This window comes from Zophobas morio, unplaced genomic scaffold, assembly GCF_036711695.1.
Source record: "Zophobas morio isolate AGI-343-1 ecotype UQ-CSIRO unplaced genomic scaffold, CSIRO_AGI_Zmor_V1 ptg000008l, whole genome shotgun sequence".
Taxonomy (NCBI): Eukaryota; Metazoa; Arthropoda; class Insecta; order Coleoptera; family Tenebrionidae; genus Zophobas; species Zophobas morio.
Window position 1 is genome coordinate 12818682 of NW_026972113.1, and position 18386 is coordinate 12837067.

The 18386-nt window shown below is 31.5% G+C and overlaps 1 protein-coding gene across 1 annotated transcript; it reads left to right on the forward strand.

The window, feature by feature from the left end:
• Positions 1-7902: 7902 nt before the first annotated feature.
• Positions 7903-10088, forward strand: LOC135125383 (general transcription factor IIF subunit 1). The gene is made up of 6 exons (XM_064050925.1): positions 7903-8216; positions 8267-8442; positions 8486-8722; positions 8777-9084; positions 9135-9717; positions 9767-10088. The coding sequence occupies exons 1-6, from the start codon at positions 8109-8111 to the stop codon at positions 9969-9971; spliced, it is 1617 nt and encodes a 538-aa protein (XP_063906995.1). The 5' UTR covers positions 7903-8108; the 3' UTR covers positions 9972-10088.
• Positions 10089-18386: the final 8298 nt, after the last annotated feature.

Sequence of the window (18386 nt, forward strand, 5' to 3'; positions counted from 1 at the left end):
TGATGCATCGATTTTTCGATTTCGCAATTTTTCGATTTTTGACTGCTTGATTTCCTGATTTTTCGACTTTTTGATTCGATTTTTCTCTGGATTTTTCAATTTTCGATTTTTGGATTTTTGACATTTCGTTTCTATTTTTTTAATTTTTTGATATTGCAATGTTTCGATATTTCGACTTTTTGTTTTCCGATTTTTCAATTTTGCAATTTTTCAATTTTCCGACTCTCCGATTCTTTGATATTTCGACTTTGCGATTTTTCAATTTATCTATATTTTTGATTGATCGATTTCTCGATTTTTCGATTTTTCGACTTCTTGATTGATCGTTTTTTCGACTTTTCAATTTTCCGACTTTGTTTCTCGATTTTTCAACTTTTGGATTTTTGGATATTTTATTTATGGATTTCCCGATCTTTAGATTTTTCTTCTTTTCGATTTTTCAATTTTCAATTTCTTGATTTGTGATTTTTCGATTTCACAATTTCCGATTTTCGACTTTTCGAGTTTAGGCTTCTTAATTTATCGATTTTTCGACTTTTCGATTCGACTTTTTTCTCCATTTTCAGTTTTCAATCTTTTGATTTGATTTTTCGATTTTTAGATTTTTGACATTTCGTTTCTCAATTTTTATTTTTCGAGGTTGCGATTTTTCAATTTTCCGACTTACCGATTCTTCGATATTGCAACTTTCCAATTTTTAAATTTATTGATTTCTCAATTTTTCTACTTTTCAAATCTTGAATCTTGATTTTTTGATTTTTAGATTTTTCGACTTCTCAATTTATCGAATTTTCGATTATTCCACTTTTCGTTTCTCGATTTTTCGATTTTACAACTTTTCGATTTCTCGATTTTTCAATTTTTTTTTTCATTGGTATTTCAGCGATTCTATTTTTCTATATTTCAACTTTTGAGTTTTTCGATTTTCCGCCTTATAGATTTTTCGATTTTTGACTTTTCGATTTTCAGCTATTCTTCTGGATTTTTCAGTTTTTTGATTTTTCGACACTTCAATTTCACGATTTTTCTACTTTTCAACTTTTCGGTTTCTCAATTTTTCGGTTTTCTATTTTTTGACTTTTGAATTTTTCAACTTTTCGTTCCCCGATTTTTCAATTTATTGGTTTTTCGACTTTTTGGTTTTGACTTTTCGATTTCCGATTTCTAGATTTTTCTGTTTTCAAATTATCGACTTTTCAAAAAAAAATTGAAACTCAGAAAATTGCGGAATTTTTCGATTTATCGATTTTTCAATTCGACTTTTTTCTCGATTTTCGATTTTCAATTTCTTGATGTGATTTTTCGATTTCACAATTTTCCGATTTTCGACTTTTCAACTTTCGATTTCTTGATTTATCGATTTTTCAACTTTTCGGTTGACTTTTTTCTCAGTTTTTCAATTTACAATTTTTTGATTTGTCATTTTTCGAATTTTAGATTTTTGAATTTCGTTTCTCAATTTTTTTATTTTTCGAGGTTGCGATGTTTCGATTTTTGGACTTTTTGCTTCCCGATTTTTCAATTTTTTAGTTTTTCACTTTTTCCGACTTACTGATTCTTCGATATTGCAACTTTCCGATTTTTAAATATCTCTGTTTTTTGATTGATCGATTTCTCGAATTTTCGACTTTTCGACTTCTTAATTTATCGATTTTCGACTTATGGATTTTTGGATTTTTTTATTTATGGATTTCCCGATTTTTAGATTTTTCTTCTTTTCGATTTTTCAATTTTCAATTTCTTGATTTGTGATTTTTCGATTTCACAGTTTTCCGGTTTTCGACCTTTCGAGTTTAGACTTCTCAATTTATCGATTTTTCGATTCGACTTTTTCTTGATTTTTCAATTTTTTTATTTGATTTTTCGATTTTTAGACTTTTGACATTCGTTTCTCAATTTTTTAGTTTTCGAGGTTGCGATGTTTCGATTTTTCGACTTTTTGTTTGCCGATGTTTCAATCTTTCAGTTTTTCAATTTTCCGACTTACCGATTCTTCGATATTGCAATTTTCCAATTTTTAAATTTCTCTATTTTTTGATTTATCGATTTCTCGATTTTTCTACTTTTCAAATCTTGAATCTTGATTTTTTGATTTTCGATTTTTCGACATTTCGGTTCTCGATTTTTCAATTTCTCAATTTTCGAATTTGCTAATTTTTCGACTTCTCGATTTATCGATTTTTCGATTATTCCACTTTTCGTTTTTCGGTTTTTCGATTTTACTACTCTTCAATTTCTCGAATTTTCGGTTTTTGATTTTCCAATGTTTCGACTTTTTTTTACTTTTCAATATCTCGATTTGTGAGTTTTTCGGTATTTCAACGATTCGATTTTTCTATATTTCAACTTTTGAGTTTTTCGATTTTCCGCCTTATTGATTTTTCGATTTTTGACTTTTCGCTTTTCAGCTATTCTCTTCTGGATTTTTCAGTTTTTTGGTTTTTCGACACTTCAATTTCACGATTTTTCTACTTTTCAACTTTTCTTTACCCGATTTTTTAATTTATTGGTTTTTCGACTTTTTGGTTTTGACTTTTCGATTTCCGATATTTCTCATTTTTTCGACTTTTTTGGTTTCTCGATTTCTAGATTTTTCTATTTTCAAATTTTCGACTTTTCAACTTCTCGATTTCTCAATTTACCGATATTTCGACTTTTCGACTTCTCGTCTCATCGATTTATCGATTTTTCTACTTTTTTATTTTCCAACTTTTCTTTTCTTTTCTATTCTTCTATCGAAAATCGAGAAATTTTTCGATTTTTCGATATTTCGTTCCTCCATTTCCAAATTTTTCGAATTTTCGACATTTCGATTTTTTGATTTTTCAATTTCTCGATTTTTCAATTTTTCGAATTTTGGATTTTTTTATTCATGGATTTCTCGATTTACCGATTTTTCGACTTCTCGATTCAACTTTTTCCTAGATTTTTTTATTTTCAATTTCTTGATGTGACTTTTTTATTTTTCGGTTCTTCGATTTTTGATGTTTCGATTTTTCGATATTTCAATTTATTGATTTATGGATTTCTTGATTTTCAGATTTTTTGCGTTTTCGATTCGACTTTTTTCTCGATTTCTCAATTTTTTTATTTTTCGAGGTTGCGATGTTTCGATTTTTCCACTTATTGTTTCTCGATTTGTCAATTTTTCAGTTTTCAATTTTCCGACTTTCCAATTCTTTGATGTTTCGACTTCTTGATTTATCGGTTTTTCGACTTTTCAGTTTCCTACTTTGTCTCTCGATTTTTCAACTTTTCAATTTTCCTCCTTTGTTTCTCGATTTTTCAACTTTTCAATAATTTTTAAATTCTGGTTTTTCGATTTTATGATTTCACAATTTTCCGATTTTCGACTTTAGACTTCTTAATTTATCGATTTTTCGACTTTTCGACTCGATTTTTTTCTCGATTTTTCAGTTTTCAATTTATTGATTTGATTTTTCGATTTTTAGATTTTTGACTTTTCGTTTCTCAATTTTTTATTTTTCGAAGTTGCGATGTTTCGATTTTTCGATTTTTTGTTTCTCGATTTTTCAATTTTTCAGGTTTACAATTTTCAGACTTTCCGCTTCTTTGATATTTTAACTTTGCGGTTTTTCAATTTCTCGATTTTTTGATTTATCGATTTCTGTTTTTCTACTTTTCATTTATTAAATCCTGATTTTTCGATTATTAGATTTTTGTTTCCCGATTCTTCAATTTTTAGTTTTTCGATTTTCGACTTTCAGGTTCTTTGATTTTTTGACTTTTCAATTTTCGATATTTTTGATTTCTCCGTTGTTCGACTTTTCGACTTCTTGTTATATGGGTTTTTCGTCTTTTCAATTTTCCGACTTTGTGGATTTTTCAACTTTTCAATTCTTGAATTCTGATTTTTCGATTTATCGATTTTTCGATTCGACTTTTTTCTCGATTTTTCAATTTTCAATTTCATGATGTGATTTTTCGATTTCACAATTTTCCGATTTTCGACTTTTCAACTTTCGATTTCTTGATTTATCGATTTTTCAGCTTTTCGGTTGACTTTTTTCTCAATTTTTCAATTTACAATTTTTTGATTCGTTATTTTTCGATTTTTAGATTTTTGAGATTTTTTTATTCTCAATTTTTTTTTATTTTTCGAGGTTGCGATGTTTCGAATTTTCGACTTTTTGTTTCCCGATTTTTCAATTTTTCAGTTTTTCAATTTTCCGACTTACCATATTTTTCGATATTGCAACTTTCCGATTTTTTGATTTATCAATTTCTCGATTTTTCTACGTCTCAAATCTTGAATCTTGATTTTTTTGATTTTTAGAATTTTCGACATTTTCAATTTTTCAACTTTTCGTTACCCGATTTTTCAGTTTATTGGTTTTTCGACTTTTTGGTTTTCACTTTTCGATTTCTCGATTTCTAGATTTTTCAATTTCTCAATTTTCGAATTTGCCGATTTTTTGACTTCTCGATTTATCGATTTTTCGATTATTCCAGTTTTCGTTTCTTGATTTTTCGATTTTACGACTTTTCGATGTCTCCATTTTTCATTTTTTTTTCGAATTTTCGGTTTTTGCCTTTCCGATTTTTCGACTTTTTTTTACTTTTCAATATCTCGGATTTCTGAATTTTTTGTTTTTTCGATTCTTTAATTTATCAGTATTTCACAATTCGATTTTTCTATATTTCAATTTTTCAGTTTTTCAATTTTCCGACTCTCCGATTCTTTGATATTTCGACTTTTCAATTTAGTATCTATATTTTTGATTGATCGCTTTCTTCGTTTTTCGACTTTTCGACTTCTTGATTTATCGATTTTTCGACTTTTCAATTTTCCGACTTTGTTTCTCGATTCTTCAACTTTTGGATTTTTGGATTTTTTATTTATGGATTTCCTGATTTTTAGATTTTTCTCCTTTTCGATTTTTCAATTTTCAATTTCTTGATTTGTGATTTTTCGATTTCACAATTTTCCGATTTTCGACCTTTCGAGTTTAGACTTCTTAATTTATCGATTTTTCGACTTTTTCGATTCGATTTTTTTCTCGATTTTTCAATTTTTTATTTGATTTTTCAATTTTTCGGGTTGTCAATTTTCAGATTTTCAGCTTCTTTAATATTTCAACTTTGCGATTTTTCAGTTTCCCGATTTTTTGATTTATCGATTTCTGTTTTTCTACTTTTCATTTACTGAATCCTGATTTTTCGATTATTAGATTTTTCGACATTTCGTTTGGAAGTTTCGATTAAGATTTTTGTTTCCCGATTCTTCAATTTTTTAGTTTTTCGATTTTTCGACTTTTTGGTTCTTTGATTTTTTGACTTTTCAATTTTTCGATATTTTTGATTGATCGATTTCTCAGTTGTTCGACTTTTTGACTTCTTGATATATTGGTTTTTCGACTTTTCAATTTTCCGAATTTTTCAACTTTTCAATTCTTGTATTCTGATTTTTCGATTTATCGATTTTTCGATTCGACTTTTTTCTCGATTTTCCAATTTTCAAGTTCTTGATGTGATTTTTCGATTTCATAATTTTCCGATTTTCGACTTTTCTACTTTAGATTTCTTGATTAATCGATTTTTCAATTTACAATTTTTTGATTTGCTATTTTTCGATTTTTAGATTTTTGACATTTCGTTTCTCAATTTTTTTTAATTTTCGAGGTTGCGCTGTGTCGATTTTTCGACTTTTTGTTTCCCGATTTTTCAATTTTTCAGTTTTTCAATTTTCCGACTTACTTCAATATTGCAACTTTCCGATTTTTCGACTTCTCGATTTATCCACTTTTCAATTTTTCGATTATTCCACTTTTCGTTTCTCGATTTTTCGATTTTACGACTATTCGATTTCTCGCTTTTTCAGGTTTTTTCGAATTTTCGGTTTTTGACTTTCCGATTTTTCGACTTTTTTCACTTTTGAATATCTCGATTTCTGGATTTTTCGTTTTTTCGATTCTTTAACCTAACTCTGAGTTTTTCGATTTCTCGCCTTATAGATTTTTCGATTTTTGACTTTTCGATTTTCAGCTTTTCTTTCTGGATTTTTCAATTTATTGATTTTTCGACTTTTTGGTTGAGACTTTTCGATTTCCGATTTCTAGATTTTTCTATTTTCAAATTTTCGACTTTTCAACTTCTCAATTTCTCAATTTGCCGATATTTCGACTTCTCGTCTTCTCGATTTATCGATTTTTCGACTTTTTTATTTTCCAACTTTTTCTTTCTTTTCTTCTATCGAGAATCGAGAAATTTTTCGATTTTTCAATTTCTCGATTTTTTTATATATCTCGATTTTTCGATTATGTATGTATCAAATTTTCAATTGTATGACTCTGATTTTTCGAGATTTCGTTCCCCGATTTTTCAGTTTTTCGATTTATCGATTTCTCGATTTTTCAATTTTTCGAATTTTGGAATTTTTGATTCATAGATTTCTTGATTTACCGATTTTTCGACTTCTCTATTCGACTTTTTCCTAGATTTTTCAATTTTTTGATTTGTGATTTTTCGATTTTTAGATTTTTGACATTTCGTTTCTCAATTTTTTATTTTTCGAGGTTGCGATGTTTCGATTTTTCCACTTTTTGTTTCTCGATTTGTCGATTTTGATTTATGGATTTCTTGATTTTTAGATTTTTTGTTTTCACAATTTTACGGTTTTCGACTTTTCGAGTTCGTGATTAATCGATTTTTCGACTTTCAACTTCTTGATTTATTTTTCTCGGTTTTTTTGATTTGTGATTTGTGGATTTTTAGATTTTTGACATTTCATTTGTCAATTTTTTTATTTTTCGAGGTTGCGATGTTTCGTTTTTCGACTTTTTGTCTCTCGATTTTTCAGTTTTTCAGTTCTTCCTTCGATTTTCCGAATTTCCGATTCTTTGATATTTCGACTTTTCGGTTTTTTATTTTTTCGACTTTTTGATTCATCGATTTTTAAATTTTTGCACTTTTCGACATTTCGTTCCTCGATTTTTCAATTTATAAATTTTTCGATGTTTCGAGGTTTCGATTAAGATTTTTGTTTCCCTATTTTAAAATCTTTTAATTTTTTAATTTTTCAACTTTCTGGTTCTTCAATTTTTCGATATTTTGATTGATCGATTTGTCAATTTTTCCGCTTTTCAACTTTTCGAATTCTCAGTTTTTCTATTTCTCAATTTTCCAATTTGCCCATTTTTCGATTTTTAGATTTTCAAATTCTACGATTCTTCGATATTTCAATTTTTTTGATTTACGGATTTCTTAATTTTTAAATTTTTCGTCTTTTCGATTTTAGGATTTCACAATTTTCCGATTTTCGACTTTCGACTTCTCGATTTATCGATTTTTCGGCTTTCCGATGCGGCTTTTTTCTCGATTTTTTGATTTGTGATTTTTTGATTTTTAGATTTTCGACATTTCATTTATAATTTTTTTTATTTTTCGAGGTTGCGATCTTTCGTTTTTCAACTTTTTGTTTTTCGATTTTTCAGTTTTTCAGTTCTTCCTTCGATTTTCCGAATTTCCGATTCTTTGATATTTCGACTTTTCGGTTTTTTATTTTTTCGACTTTTTGATTCATCGATTTTTCAATTCTTGGACTTTTCGACATTTCGTTCCTCGATTTTTCAATTTCTAAATTTTTCGATGTTTCGTGATTTCGATTAAGGTTTTTGTTTCCCTATTTTAAAATCTTTTAATTTTTTAATTTTTCGACTTTCTGGTTCTTCAATTTTTCGATTTTTTGATTGATCGATTTGTCAATTTGTCCGCTTTTCAACTTTTCGAATTCTCAGTTTTTCTATTTCTCAATTTTCCAATTTGCCGATTTTCCGACTTCTCGATTTATCGATTTTTCAATTCTTCCATTATTCGACTTTTCGTTTCTCGATTTTTCAAAACAAAAATCAAAATTTGAAACAAAATTAAAACCGCAAACTCAAAATATAAAAACAGAAATCACGAAAGAGAAACCAGATTGTAAAACCGAAAAAATGGAAACTCAGAAAATTGCAAAAAACGAAAAAATAAAAAAAAATCGTTACGACACCTGTCAAGTGACAACCAAAAAATCCCCACTAGGGTTTTTCACGCCGCCAAAACTGACACAACTCTACATAACCTCCAAAACCAGTTGACAGCTGTAAATGTTTCCCAACCAAGCGAAAACATCGCAGAGCAGATTAAGCTTCAACCCTGCACAAACCAACCCCAATTCAGCCTCTTCAACAATGACGTCGACGTCCGCAGGCCCGGTAAGCCCTAATTCACCCCACAATCACCCTTCACTAAACACCCCTTCCAGACGTCCAACAACGCGCAAGAATACACCATCAAAGTCCCGAAAAACATCCAAAAACGGTACCACGTGATGCGCTTCAACGGCACTCTCGACGTAGACTTCGCCAAATGGACCCAAGTGAAAATGGAACGCGAAAACAACATGAAAGAGTACAAAGGAATCGATGAAGAACAACCCAAGTAAGCCCACAAAACAAAGTTTTCGTTTTATTTCGCTGTCTAGATTTGGCGCAGGTTCTGAGTTCGGTCGCGAAGCGAAAGAGGAAGCGCGGCGGAAGAAATTGGGGATCATTGCGAGGAAATACCGGCCTGAGGACCAACCCTGGATACTGAAATCGTACGGGAGCACTGTTAAAAAATTCAAGGGGATTCGAGAAGGAGGGGTGTCGGAGAATACGGCGTATTATGTGTTTACGCACGCTGCGGATGGGGCTATTGAGGCGTTTCCTCTACACGAATGGTAACATAATTAATTTAGAAAAATTGAAATAGGGCGAAAATTGGTGACTTTTAGGTACAAATTTCAACCTATTCAGCGATATAAAGCCTTGACGGCCGAAGAAGCTGAACAAGAATTCAGCAAACGCAACAAACATCTGAATTATTTTTCGTTGATGTTGAGGAAACGTCTGAAGGGGGAGGAAGATAACGAGATCGACGAGGGAGAGGAGAAGAGCAAGAAGAACTCAAAAAAGTCAAAGGATTTGAAAATTTCTGACATGGATGAGTGGATGGATAGTTCAGATGATGACGGGTCAGACAACGACGAGAAAGAAGAAGCGGAAGAAGAGAAACAAGAAAAGAAGAAGAAAGCTAAAAAAAGTAAATCAATGTACATAGTTAGGTGGCAATTTTTCTTGTTTGTTTTGTAGCTGACATGAAGAAGAAGAAGAAGAAGCGTGAGACTGATGGAGAAGCGTTTGAAGATTCAGATGACGGAGACGGAGAAGGAAGAGAATTAGATTACATTAGCGACAGTACGGACAGTGAACCAGAAAACACGAATCTAGAAAGTGTAGCCGAAGAAAAGGCGTTGAGAAAATTGTTAACGTCGGATGAAGACTCAGAGAACGACTCGGACAAATCCGATAAAGAACAAAGCAACGAAGATGAAGAAAATAAGGAAAAGGAGGGTGAAAAAACCGAGGAGAACGAAGACAAAGACAAAAAGAAGAAAAATAAGAAAAAGTCGAAGAAGGACGTGAAGAAAGAAGTGAAGAAAGAGAAGAACGAGTCCAATAGTGACTTCAGCTCTGATAGTAGTAGCGACGAGGAAGTAAAAAAGAAGAAAAACGACAAGAAAATTAAGAAGGAGGAAAAGGAGGCTAATAGTGCGAATAGTTCGAGATCTGCGACACCTACCGACAACAAGAGGAAGTTAATTAATGACGTCATGGCTGGACCGTCTTCGAAGAAAGCGAAATTGGACTTACCTAACTATATTGTGGGATCAAAGTAAGACAATTTTTTAGTAAAATTTGTGTTTTATGAATTGTTTTTTTAGCGAATCTGGCATTACGGAGGACGCCGTTAGGAAATATTTAATGCGCAAACCGATGACGACTACAGAGTTGCTCCAAAAGTTCAAGTCGAAGAAAACGGGGCTTTCCAGCGAACAACTTGTTAATATAATGACGCAGATTTTGAAGAAGATTAATCCTGTGAAGCAGACTCTGAAAGGGAAGATGTATCTGTCTATTAAATCTTGATTTTGTGTAATTTATTTAATTTTATTATTATTATTGATGGTGTAATATATTTAAGATTTATTAATTATGGAATTATGTATATTATGTAATGTTGGGTATCACTGAATTAAATAATTGTATAAAAAAAGTGTACTTTTTTCGTACCATTTACTTCCATTTGGTTGATTGTGGGTTAAAAGGTCTAAGAGTAAGGGGTCAAGAGATTATGAGGTCAAAAGGTTAAAGGTCATGAGGTCATTGGGTAACAAAGTCACTGAGTCGGCAAGTGAAAGACATCCAGAAAAAAATACAATTTTTGATTTGTCAATTTTTATTACGATTATTCAAATTTTATATTTTACTTTTTTCAATTTTTGTTGATTTTTTCAATTCTTTAATTTTTCGATTTGCAATTTTTGGTTTTTTCTACTTTTGATTTTAAATACTTTCGATTTTTTAATTTCTCAAATTCTGAGTTATGTACAATTACATATTTGAATTGTTCGTTTTTTCGGTTACTCGATTTTCGAATTTTACTTTTTACAATTTTTGGATTTGCATTTTTCGACTTCTCGACTTCTTTTTTTTGGTTTCTCTATTTTTCGATTTCTCGATTTTTAATGTTTCAATTTTTCAATGTTTCAAATTTAGAAATATGTTGTCGGTTTTCCAAATTCTTCGATTTGTCAACTTTTCGTTTCTTCTATTTTTTGAAAAGTTACTATTGTTTCAGTTTTTTAATTTTATTTGAAATTTTTCGACTTTCGATTTTTCAAAATTTCGATTTATTGTTTTCTCGATTTTCCGTTTAATCGATTTTTCGACTTTTCGGTTTTTCAGTTTTTCGATTTTTCGGCGTTTGACTTCTCTGTTTTTCGAATTTTCAATTTTTAGATTCTTTATCAACTCCATTTTTCGATATTTCGAGGTTCAGATTTCTCGATTTTTCGATTTTTTTATTTCTCAATTTTTAAATTTTTCAATTTTTCAAATTCTCAGGTTTTTCGTTTCTTTCATTTTTCAGTTACTCGATTTTCGAATTTTAATTTTTCAATTTTTGGATTTGCATTTTTCGACTTCTCGACTTCTTTTTTTTGGTTTCTTTATTTTTCGATTTCTCGATTTTTAATTTTTCAATTTTTCAATGTTTCAACTTTAGAAATATGTATCCGGTTTTCCAAATTCTTCGATTTTTCAATTTTGCGTTTCTTCTATTTTTTGAAAAGTTACTATTGTTTCAGTTTTTTAATTTTATTTGAAATTTTTCGACTTTTGGTTTTTCAAAATTTCGATTTATTGTTTTCTCGATTTTCCGTTTAATCGATTTTTCGACTTTTCGGTTTTTCAGTTTTTCGATTTTTCGCCATTTGACTTCTCTGTTTCTCGAACCTTCAATTTTTAGATTCTTTATCAACTCCATTTTTCGATATTTCGACGTTCAGATTTCTCGATTTTTCGATTTTTTTATTTCTCAATTTTCAAATTTTTCAATTTTTCAAATTCTCAGTTTTTTCGTTTCTTTTAATTTTCAGTTACTCGATTTTCGAATTTTAAGTTTTTCAATTTTTGGATTTGCATTTTTCGACTTCTCGACTTCTTTTTTTTTGGTTTCTTTATTTTTCGATTTCTCGATTTTTAATGTTTCAACTTTAGAAATATGTATTCGGTTTTCCAAATTCTTCGATTTGTCAATTTTTCGTTTCTTCTATTTTTTGAAAAGTTACTATGGTTTCAGTTTTTTAATTTTATTTTAAATTTTTCGACTTTCGGTTTTTCAAAATTTCGATTTATTGTTTTCTCGATTTTCCGTTTAATCGATTTTTCGACTTTTCGGTTTTTCAGTTTTTCGATTTTTCGGCGTTTGACTTCTCTGTTTCTCGAATTTTCAATTTTTAGATTCTTTATCAACTCCATTTTTCGATATTTCGACGTTCAGATTTCTCGATTTTTCGATTTTTTTATTTCTCAATTTTCAAATTTTTGAATTTTTCAAATTCTCAGTTGTGTTATGTTACATATTTGAATTCTGTGTTTCTTTCATTTTTCAGTTACTAGATTTTCGAATTTTAATTTTTCCAATTTTTGGATTTGCATTTTTTTCTTTTACAGGTTATAGATTTTTAATTTTTCGATTTTTCGACTTTTTGATTTTTTGGTTTCTATATTTTTTCGATAGCCCGAATTGTCGGTTTTTCAATTTTTCGATTTATTATTAACATTTTTTGATTTCTCGATTTTTTCATTTATCGATTTCTCGATTTATCGATTTTTCAATTTTTCGTATTTTTGGTTTTTGAGTTTTTCGATTTTTCGCCCTTGTCGTTTTGATTTTTCGAGTTTTCAACTTTTCGTTTTCCTCGTTTCTCAATTATAATGATTTTTCAATATTTCGGCATTTCTGTTGCTCGATTTTTCGATTTTTCAATTTTTCGATGTTTAATTCTTCTATTTTTCGAAAAGTTACTATTGTCTCAGTTTTTTGATTTGCAATTTTTAGATTTTTCTGTTTTTATTAATTTTAATTTTATTTTAAATTTTCCGAACTTCAATTTTTCGAAATTTTGGTTTACATATTGTTTTCTCGATTTTCCGTTTGATCGATTTTTTGACTTCGATTTTTCGTTATTTTGTTTCTCGATTTTTCGACTTTTCGCTTTTTCAATTTTCCGATTTTTCGGCGTTTGACTTCTCTGTTTCTCGAATTTTCAATTTTTAAATTTTTTGTCAACTCCATTTTTCGATATTTCTATATTTCGACGTTAAGATTTTCCGATTTTTGGACTTTTCGGTTTCTCCATTTTGATTTTTCAATTTTTCGATTTTTCTGTTTCTCAATTTTCCGATTTTTCAACTTTTCGATTTCCTGATTTTTCAATTTTTGGTTAACTCGGTTTCCCGAAAAGGTTAGAAGTCTTGAGGTCATGAAGTAACTAAGTCACTGAGTCGGCAAGTCAAAGACATTCGGAAAAAAAAATTACAATTTCTTGAATTTTTCCAATTTTTGATTTTAAATATTTTCGACTTTTCAAATTCTCAGGTATGTTACATATTCGTTTTTCCATTTCTTTCATATTTTTCAGTTACTCGATTATCGAATTTAAATTTTTTCAAATTTTCGGTTTGCATTTTTTCCTTTTTCATTTTTCGATTTTTTCTTAAATTCGTCTGAATTTTTCAATATTTCGGTTTGCAAATTTTAATTTTTTTCAATTATCGTATTTTCTATTTTTAATTTTTAATTTTTCGATTTTTAAATTTTAAAAACGAAGACGAAAAAACCACGATAAAAACGGCGGAAAAAGAGGTATAAAAAGTGACGAAATAGAGACAAAAATACGACAAAAACCCCAAAAAAGAAGACAAAAAACACAAAAAACGTGACGACAACGCTAACAAAGTGAAAAAAGAACAAAAGGAGAGAGAAAAACGGCGAGAAAAAAGGACCTGAGAAATAGAAGGCGATAAGAAAGGAAAGAAAATGGAAAAAAAAACTGAAAAAAACAGCGACATAAAACAAAAATAACGAGACAAATAAGACCGTGAAAATCACAAAAAGGAGAAAAAATGCCAAAAAAAGACAAATAAAAACGATGGAATAAAGGACGACATTAAGAAAATGGAAAAAAAGAGGATAGAAAAAGACGAAAACCGATATAACTCACAAAAAAGGAGATCAAAGACTAAAAAGGCGATAAAAACGATAAAAGAAGGACAAACAACGGTAAAAAAAGGACAAATAATGAAGACGAAAAAAAGACAACAACCACAAAAAGAAGGTAATAAAAACACCAAAAGAAGACAAAAAGATAAAATTGGGAAGAGTCAAAAAACAGCAACAAAAAGGGACAAAAAAGACGAAAAAATGATAAAAAGGCGCCCAAAAAAACTGGTGGAAACCAAAAAAAAGGGGAAAAAAACCCAAAAACGAGAAAAAATAGGACGACATTAAAAAAGTACAAAAAAAGTCGACGAAAGGTCGGTAAAAAAACGATAAGAGCACAGAAATCAGACAAAACAAGGACAAAATATACAAAAAAACGACAAAAACGCAGCAAAATTGACAAAAAAGGAGACAAATTGAATCAAAAAGGTTGTTAAAAAAAAGAACATCAAAAAATGGGGATGAAAGGAAAAAAAAGAAAAAGACAATAAAAGGGCCCAAAAAGACGGTGAAAACCACAAAAAAGAAGGAAAAAGTGAGCAAAAAGGCGATAAAAATGATCAAAAGAAAAGAACGATAAACAACGGTAAAAAGTGACAGGAAAAAGGGACGAAAAAGGAGGACAAAAATGTACCAAATAAGACGATAACAACCACAAAGAAGAAGATAAGAGAAACCCCAAAAGAGAACAAAAAAAGAAAAGAAAAAAAGCAAAAAAAACCACGAATGAAGCGATAAAAGCGGACAAAAAACATAAAAAAACCTAGAAAAAAGACACCAAAAAAGAGAAACAAAAACAATGGGAAAAAGAATTAAGAAGTATAAAAAAGACGATGAAAGTCTGACCAAAAAGATAAAAAAAAAATGGGGAACAAAGACACAAAAAAAGAAGAAGAAAAAAGACAAAAATTGATAAGAATCACAAGAAAAGAAGGCAAAAGTGACTAAAAAGGCGATAAAAAACGATCAGGAGAATAATAAACAACGACAAAATGAGATAGAAAAAAAGGATAGATAAAAAGGACGAAATAATCAACAAAAAAAAGGACGTTAGAAAAAATGGGGGAAAAAGCGTCAAAAAAAGGAGAAAGAAAAAGAAAAAAACCGATAAAAATCACAAAAAAAGACAGCAAAAGTGAGTAAAAGGGCGATACAAGTGAAAAAAAGTGATAAACAACTGTAAAAAGTGACAATAAAAAAGGACGAAAAGAGAAACAAAAAAGTACCAAAAAAGACGATAATAACCACAAAGAACAAGATAAGAGAAACGCCAAAGGAGAACAAAAAAAAATGGGAAAAAGGAGAAAGGAACGCTCAAAAAGATATACAAAAACGGTGGGAAAAACTAATAAAAAAATACAAAAAACACGACGGAAGTCTGATAAAAAGACGATGAGACCACAAAATTAGACAAAAAAAAAGACAAAAGAGAGGAAAAACGACAAAAAAAGGCGAAAAATGACAAAAAAGGAAAAATAGGTATCACAAAACTGTGTAAAGAGAGACGTAAGGAAAAAATGGGGGAAAAGGTTAAAAAAAAAGACGAAAAGCGATAAAAATGACAAAAAGAAGGCAAAAGTGAGTAAATTGGCAATAAAAACGACAAAAGAATGATAAACAATGGTAAGAAGTGATAGAAAAAAAGGACAACAAAAGGACAAAAAGAAAGAAAATGGCAAAAAGCGAAAAAAACCGACAAAAAAGACACAAAAGTCGAAAAATTGGCGGAAAAATCGAGAAAAAGAACAATAAACAGGGGGATAATGAATAACGAAAAAAAAAACAAAAAACCGATAACAACCACAACAAGAAGACGAAGACAAAAAAAATGACAAAACAAAGGCGGAAAAAGCCATAAAAAAAATCACAAAAAGGACCAAAAAAAAAACGAAGGACAAAAAAAGCTCCACAATGGGTCACTACAAGAAAACGATAAAAAAGCAACTAAAATATATTGACCAAGAGGAGGCAAAAAAATACAACCAAAAAAACGCTAAAAGAGGGCTTCAAAAAACTCTAAAAAAAACGGTAATTACAAAAGGGCGATAAAAGGAAACGAAAAATGTATCCAAAAAAAGACCTACGTTCAAAAGAGACCATAAAAAGAGGACAAAGAAGAGACAAAAGAGGACAAAAAATGAAAAAGCGAAAATAAATATGAAAAAAAAGGCTACAAAAAATACCAGAAAAAAATAGAGTCAAAAAAAGCCGTCAAAAAAGAGGACAAGAAAGCTACAGAAAATTAAAAAAAGGCGAAAAAGGCGGTGAAAAGGTAACGACAAGCAAAGAAAATGAATAAGCGAATAATTCGCAGAATCAGATTTATTTTTATCTAAGAAAAAGTGCTTAATGAGGACGTCCTTGTAGAAGATGAACACAGACAAATAGAAAAAAAGCTTTTAAATATCGGTGTTCGCGCAAATAACAACACGAACCGATCACGTGCGCCACCTCGTCCCGGAACCTGAGTCCGCCCCTGCCCTCGGGCCTCCTCCGCAGAATTCCGAAATTCCGACTTCTGGTGGCTGCGCCTCGTCGCGTAAGCCGTCATGAATGGGATGCCCGGAGTAGTCCGGAGTCCGGAGCGCGCAGGCCGACGCGAGCTTCGTCGAGTGCGCGATCAAAGCTCGATCGTTGCCGAACACTCTTAACCCAGAAAGTACGGGTGCGGACCGACGCAAGAAACGCCGTGAAAAAGGTGAAATTAAGTGAAAATGAGGTGCTGCGGGCCGTAGGCGAGCCGTCTCGACTTGTTTGTGGGCCGTGTGGAAGTGCTGGGGACGATGACGGCGGCCACCGGACGCGGCCAGGGCTGCTGCTTCACTCTCTACCCGACCACACAGTAACACAAGATGGAGGCATGCTGCTGTAGGCCCACTCTGACAAATCAGGTTAGTTGGCGGCGCGAGGGTGGCGGCGGCGGCGGCGGTGCTAGATGGGGAAGGCGGCGAGGACGTGGAGAGGCTGCGGCAGCGGCCGCGGATGGATTGAAAGGGCCGGTGACATCGTGGCGGCGACGACGACAACGCCACCGCCGCCGCCGCCACCGTCAACACTGCCGCGGCTACCACTGGCATTTCTTAGACGGTGCATTGATTCTCCTGACCCATATATCGGCCGACCAGGAGGGATAGGGTTGGCGTTTTTACCTGCAATTCGTTTAGATCGACAGGGGCAGGGGTTCGAATGCCACCGAAGCGCGTCTTTTTTTATTTTTTTTTTGACACTGAAAAAATCGAGCGGAAATTTGACTAATTTTAGCGCTTTTGGCGGCTTTGTCAACCAGTGCAGCTGCACAGGGACGTATTCGGGCCATCACGAAATTAGTGTCACAATGTACACATTAAAGTTCATATATATTTAGCCTTCGACATTATATTTTTTTTATTTAGATCTATTTCAATCGGTGTATCCTTATTTAAATCCTTTCTTGAATAATTCACCCATTTTATCGATTATTTAGACAACACTAATCAAATTTCCCCGAAAACGTAGCTCTAGACACCAAACCAACGACGTGCTCCCCCCACCAAACACCGATGACGTCACCTCTACGAATCATCAAATCCAACCGCTTGTTATCCTCATTTTCTAATTCACTTAATTCGATGATTGTGACCTCTGACCCCTCCAAGTGCACACTTCAATCAAATTTATTCATTATTTACACGTCGCCAGCTACAATTTTTTGTCTAGTACAAGAAATGCCCGAGATAACGCCAACTCACATTTTCTTTGTGAGTGACTTTACCCGGTTAGAGAAATTTTGCAACAACAACGGCTACAAGGTAACAATTTTTCGGTGAATTTTCCGTGCGAAAATAGCCCGTTCGGAGTCTTGGCTTAGAGTCTCCGGAATGACCGCCAATAATAGCAATAATCAATATCTCGCGTACGGTTATCGCTAGCGAAGAACGCGAGATTTATTGAAAACAATCTGATAAGGATTCAATTAGTTCATCACGAAATATCCCGGTACTGCAGTTAGTTATCGATCTTAGGCGGCTGACGTCACGTGTTATCATGGCGGTTGTGACGTCACTTTGCAGCTTTCTGGTTCATCTGAAACACGTGCTTTTACAACCTACACAAGTGTCTCATGGTTTTCGGTTCTCGCTCGCACGTATTAAAAAAAAGAGAGAAATGGGGTATTTTAGCGGTGGTAGTGGGGGGGGTTATTAAGTTGATGACGTCATTTCAAAATTTTTAATTTTGTGGATTCGCAATGAATACAAGCGGATTTTATGCGGTGAAAATGTGACTCGGTGAACTTCGATTAAAAAAAAATTGGAATTGTTTCTCGCCTCGGAAGCACCACAAATGTCGAAGGAGTCGTGCTAATCACTGCGAAATTTTGCTTTTATTTTATTAATTATTATTATTAATTTATCTATCCATCCCCACCAAAACTTTGATGACGTTATCTAAAACTGTGCTAAGTGAATCATGTTTACAGAATACTGTAACTTTAATAAAATTCACATGCAAGGAGAGTTCTGTTTAAAAATTCAGAAGAAACTAAAAAAATTGCAAATAAAAATATGAATCAACATCGGGAAATTAAAAATATTTTGATTGTAAGAAATCGGAAAATCGACAAATTCAAAATTTAAAATCTAAAAAAGAGCGAATAAAAAAGTAGAAAAATCGGAAACTGTTAAGTGTTTGTAATCAAAATATCTAATAATCGAAAAATCAAAACATTGAGAAGCCTTAAAATAGAAGAAATCGAAAAAGTGAAAAATTCTAATTTTTAAAACCCGAAAAATCAGAAA

Coding starts and splice junctions, on each gene's coding strand:
- LOC135125383 (XM_064050925.1), top strand. CDS start 8,109: ATGTTTCCCAACCAAGCGAAAACATCGCAGAGCAGATTAAGCTTCAAC. Junction 9,085..9,134: donor GAAGAAGAAAGCTAAAAAAA/GTAAATCAATGT, acceptor TTTGTTTTGTAG/CTGACATGAAGAAGAAGAAG. Junction 9,718..9,766: donor AACTATATTGTGGGATCAAA/GTAAGACAATTT, acceptor TTGTTTTTTTAG/CGAATCTGGCATTACGGAGG.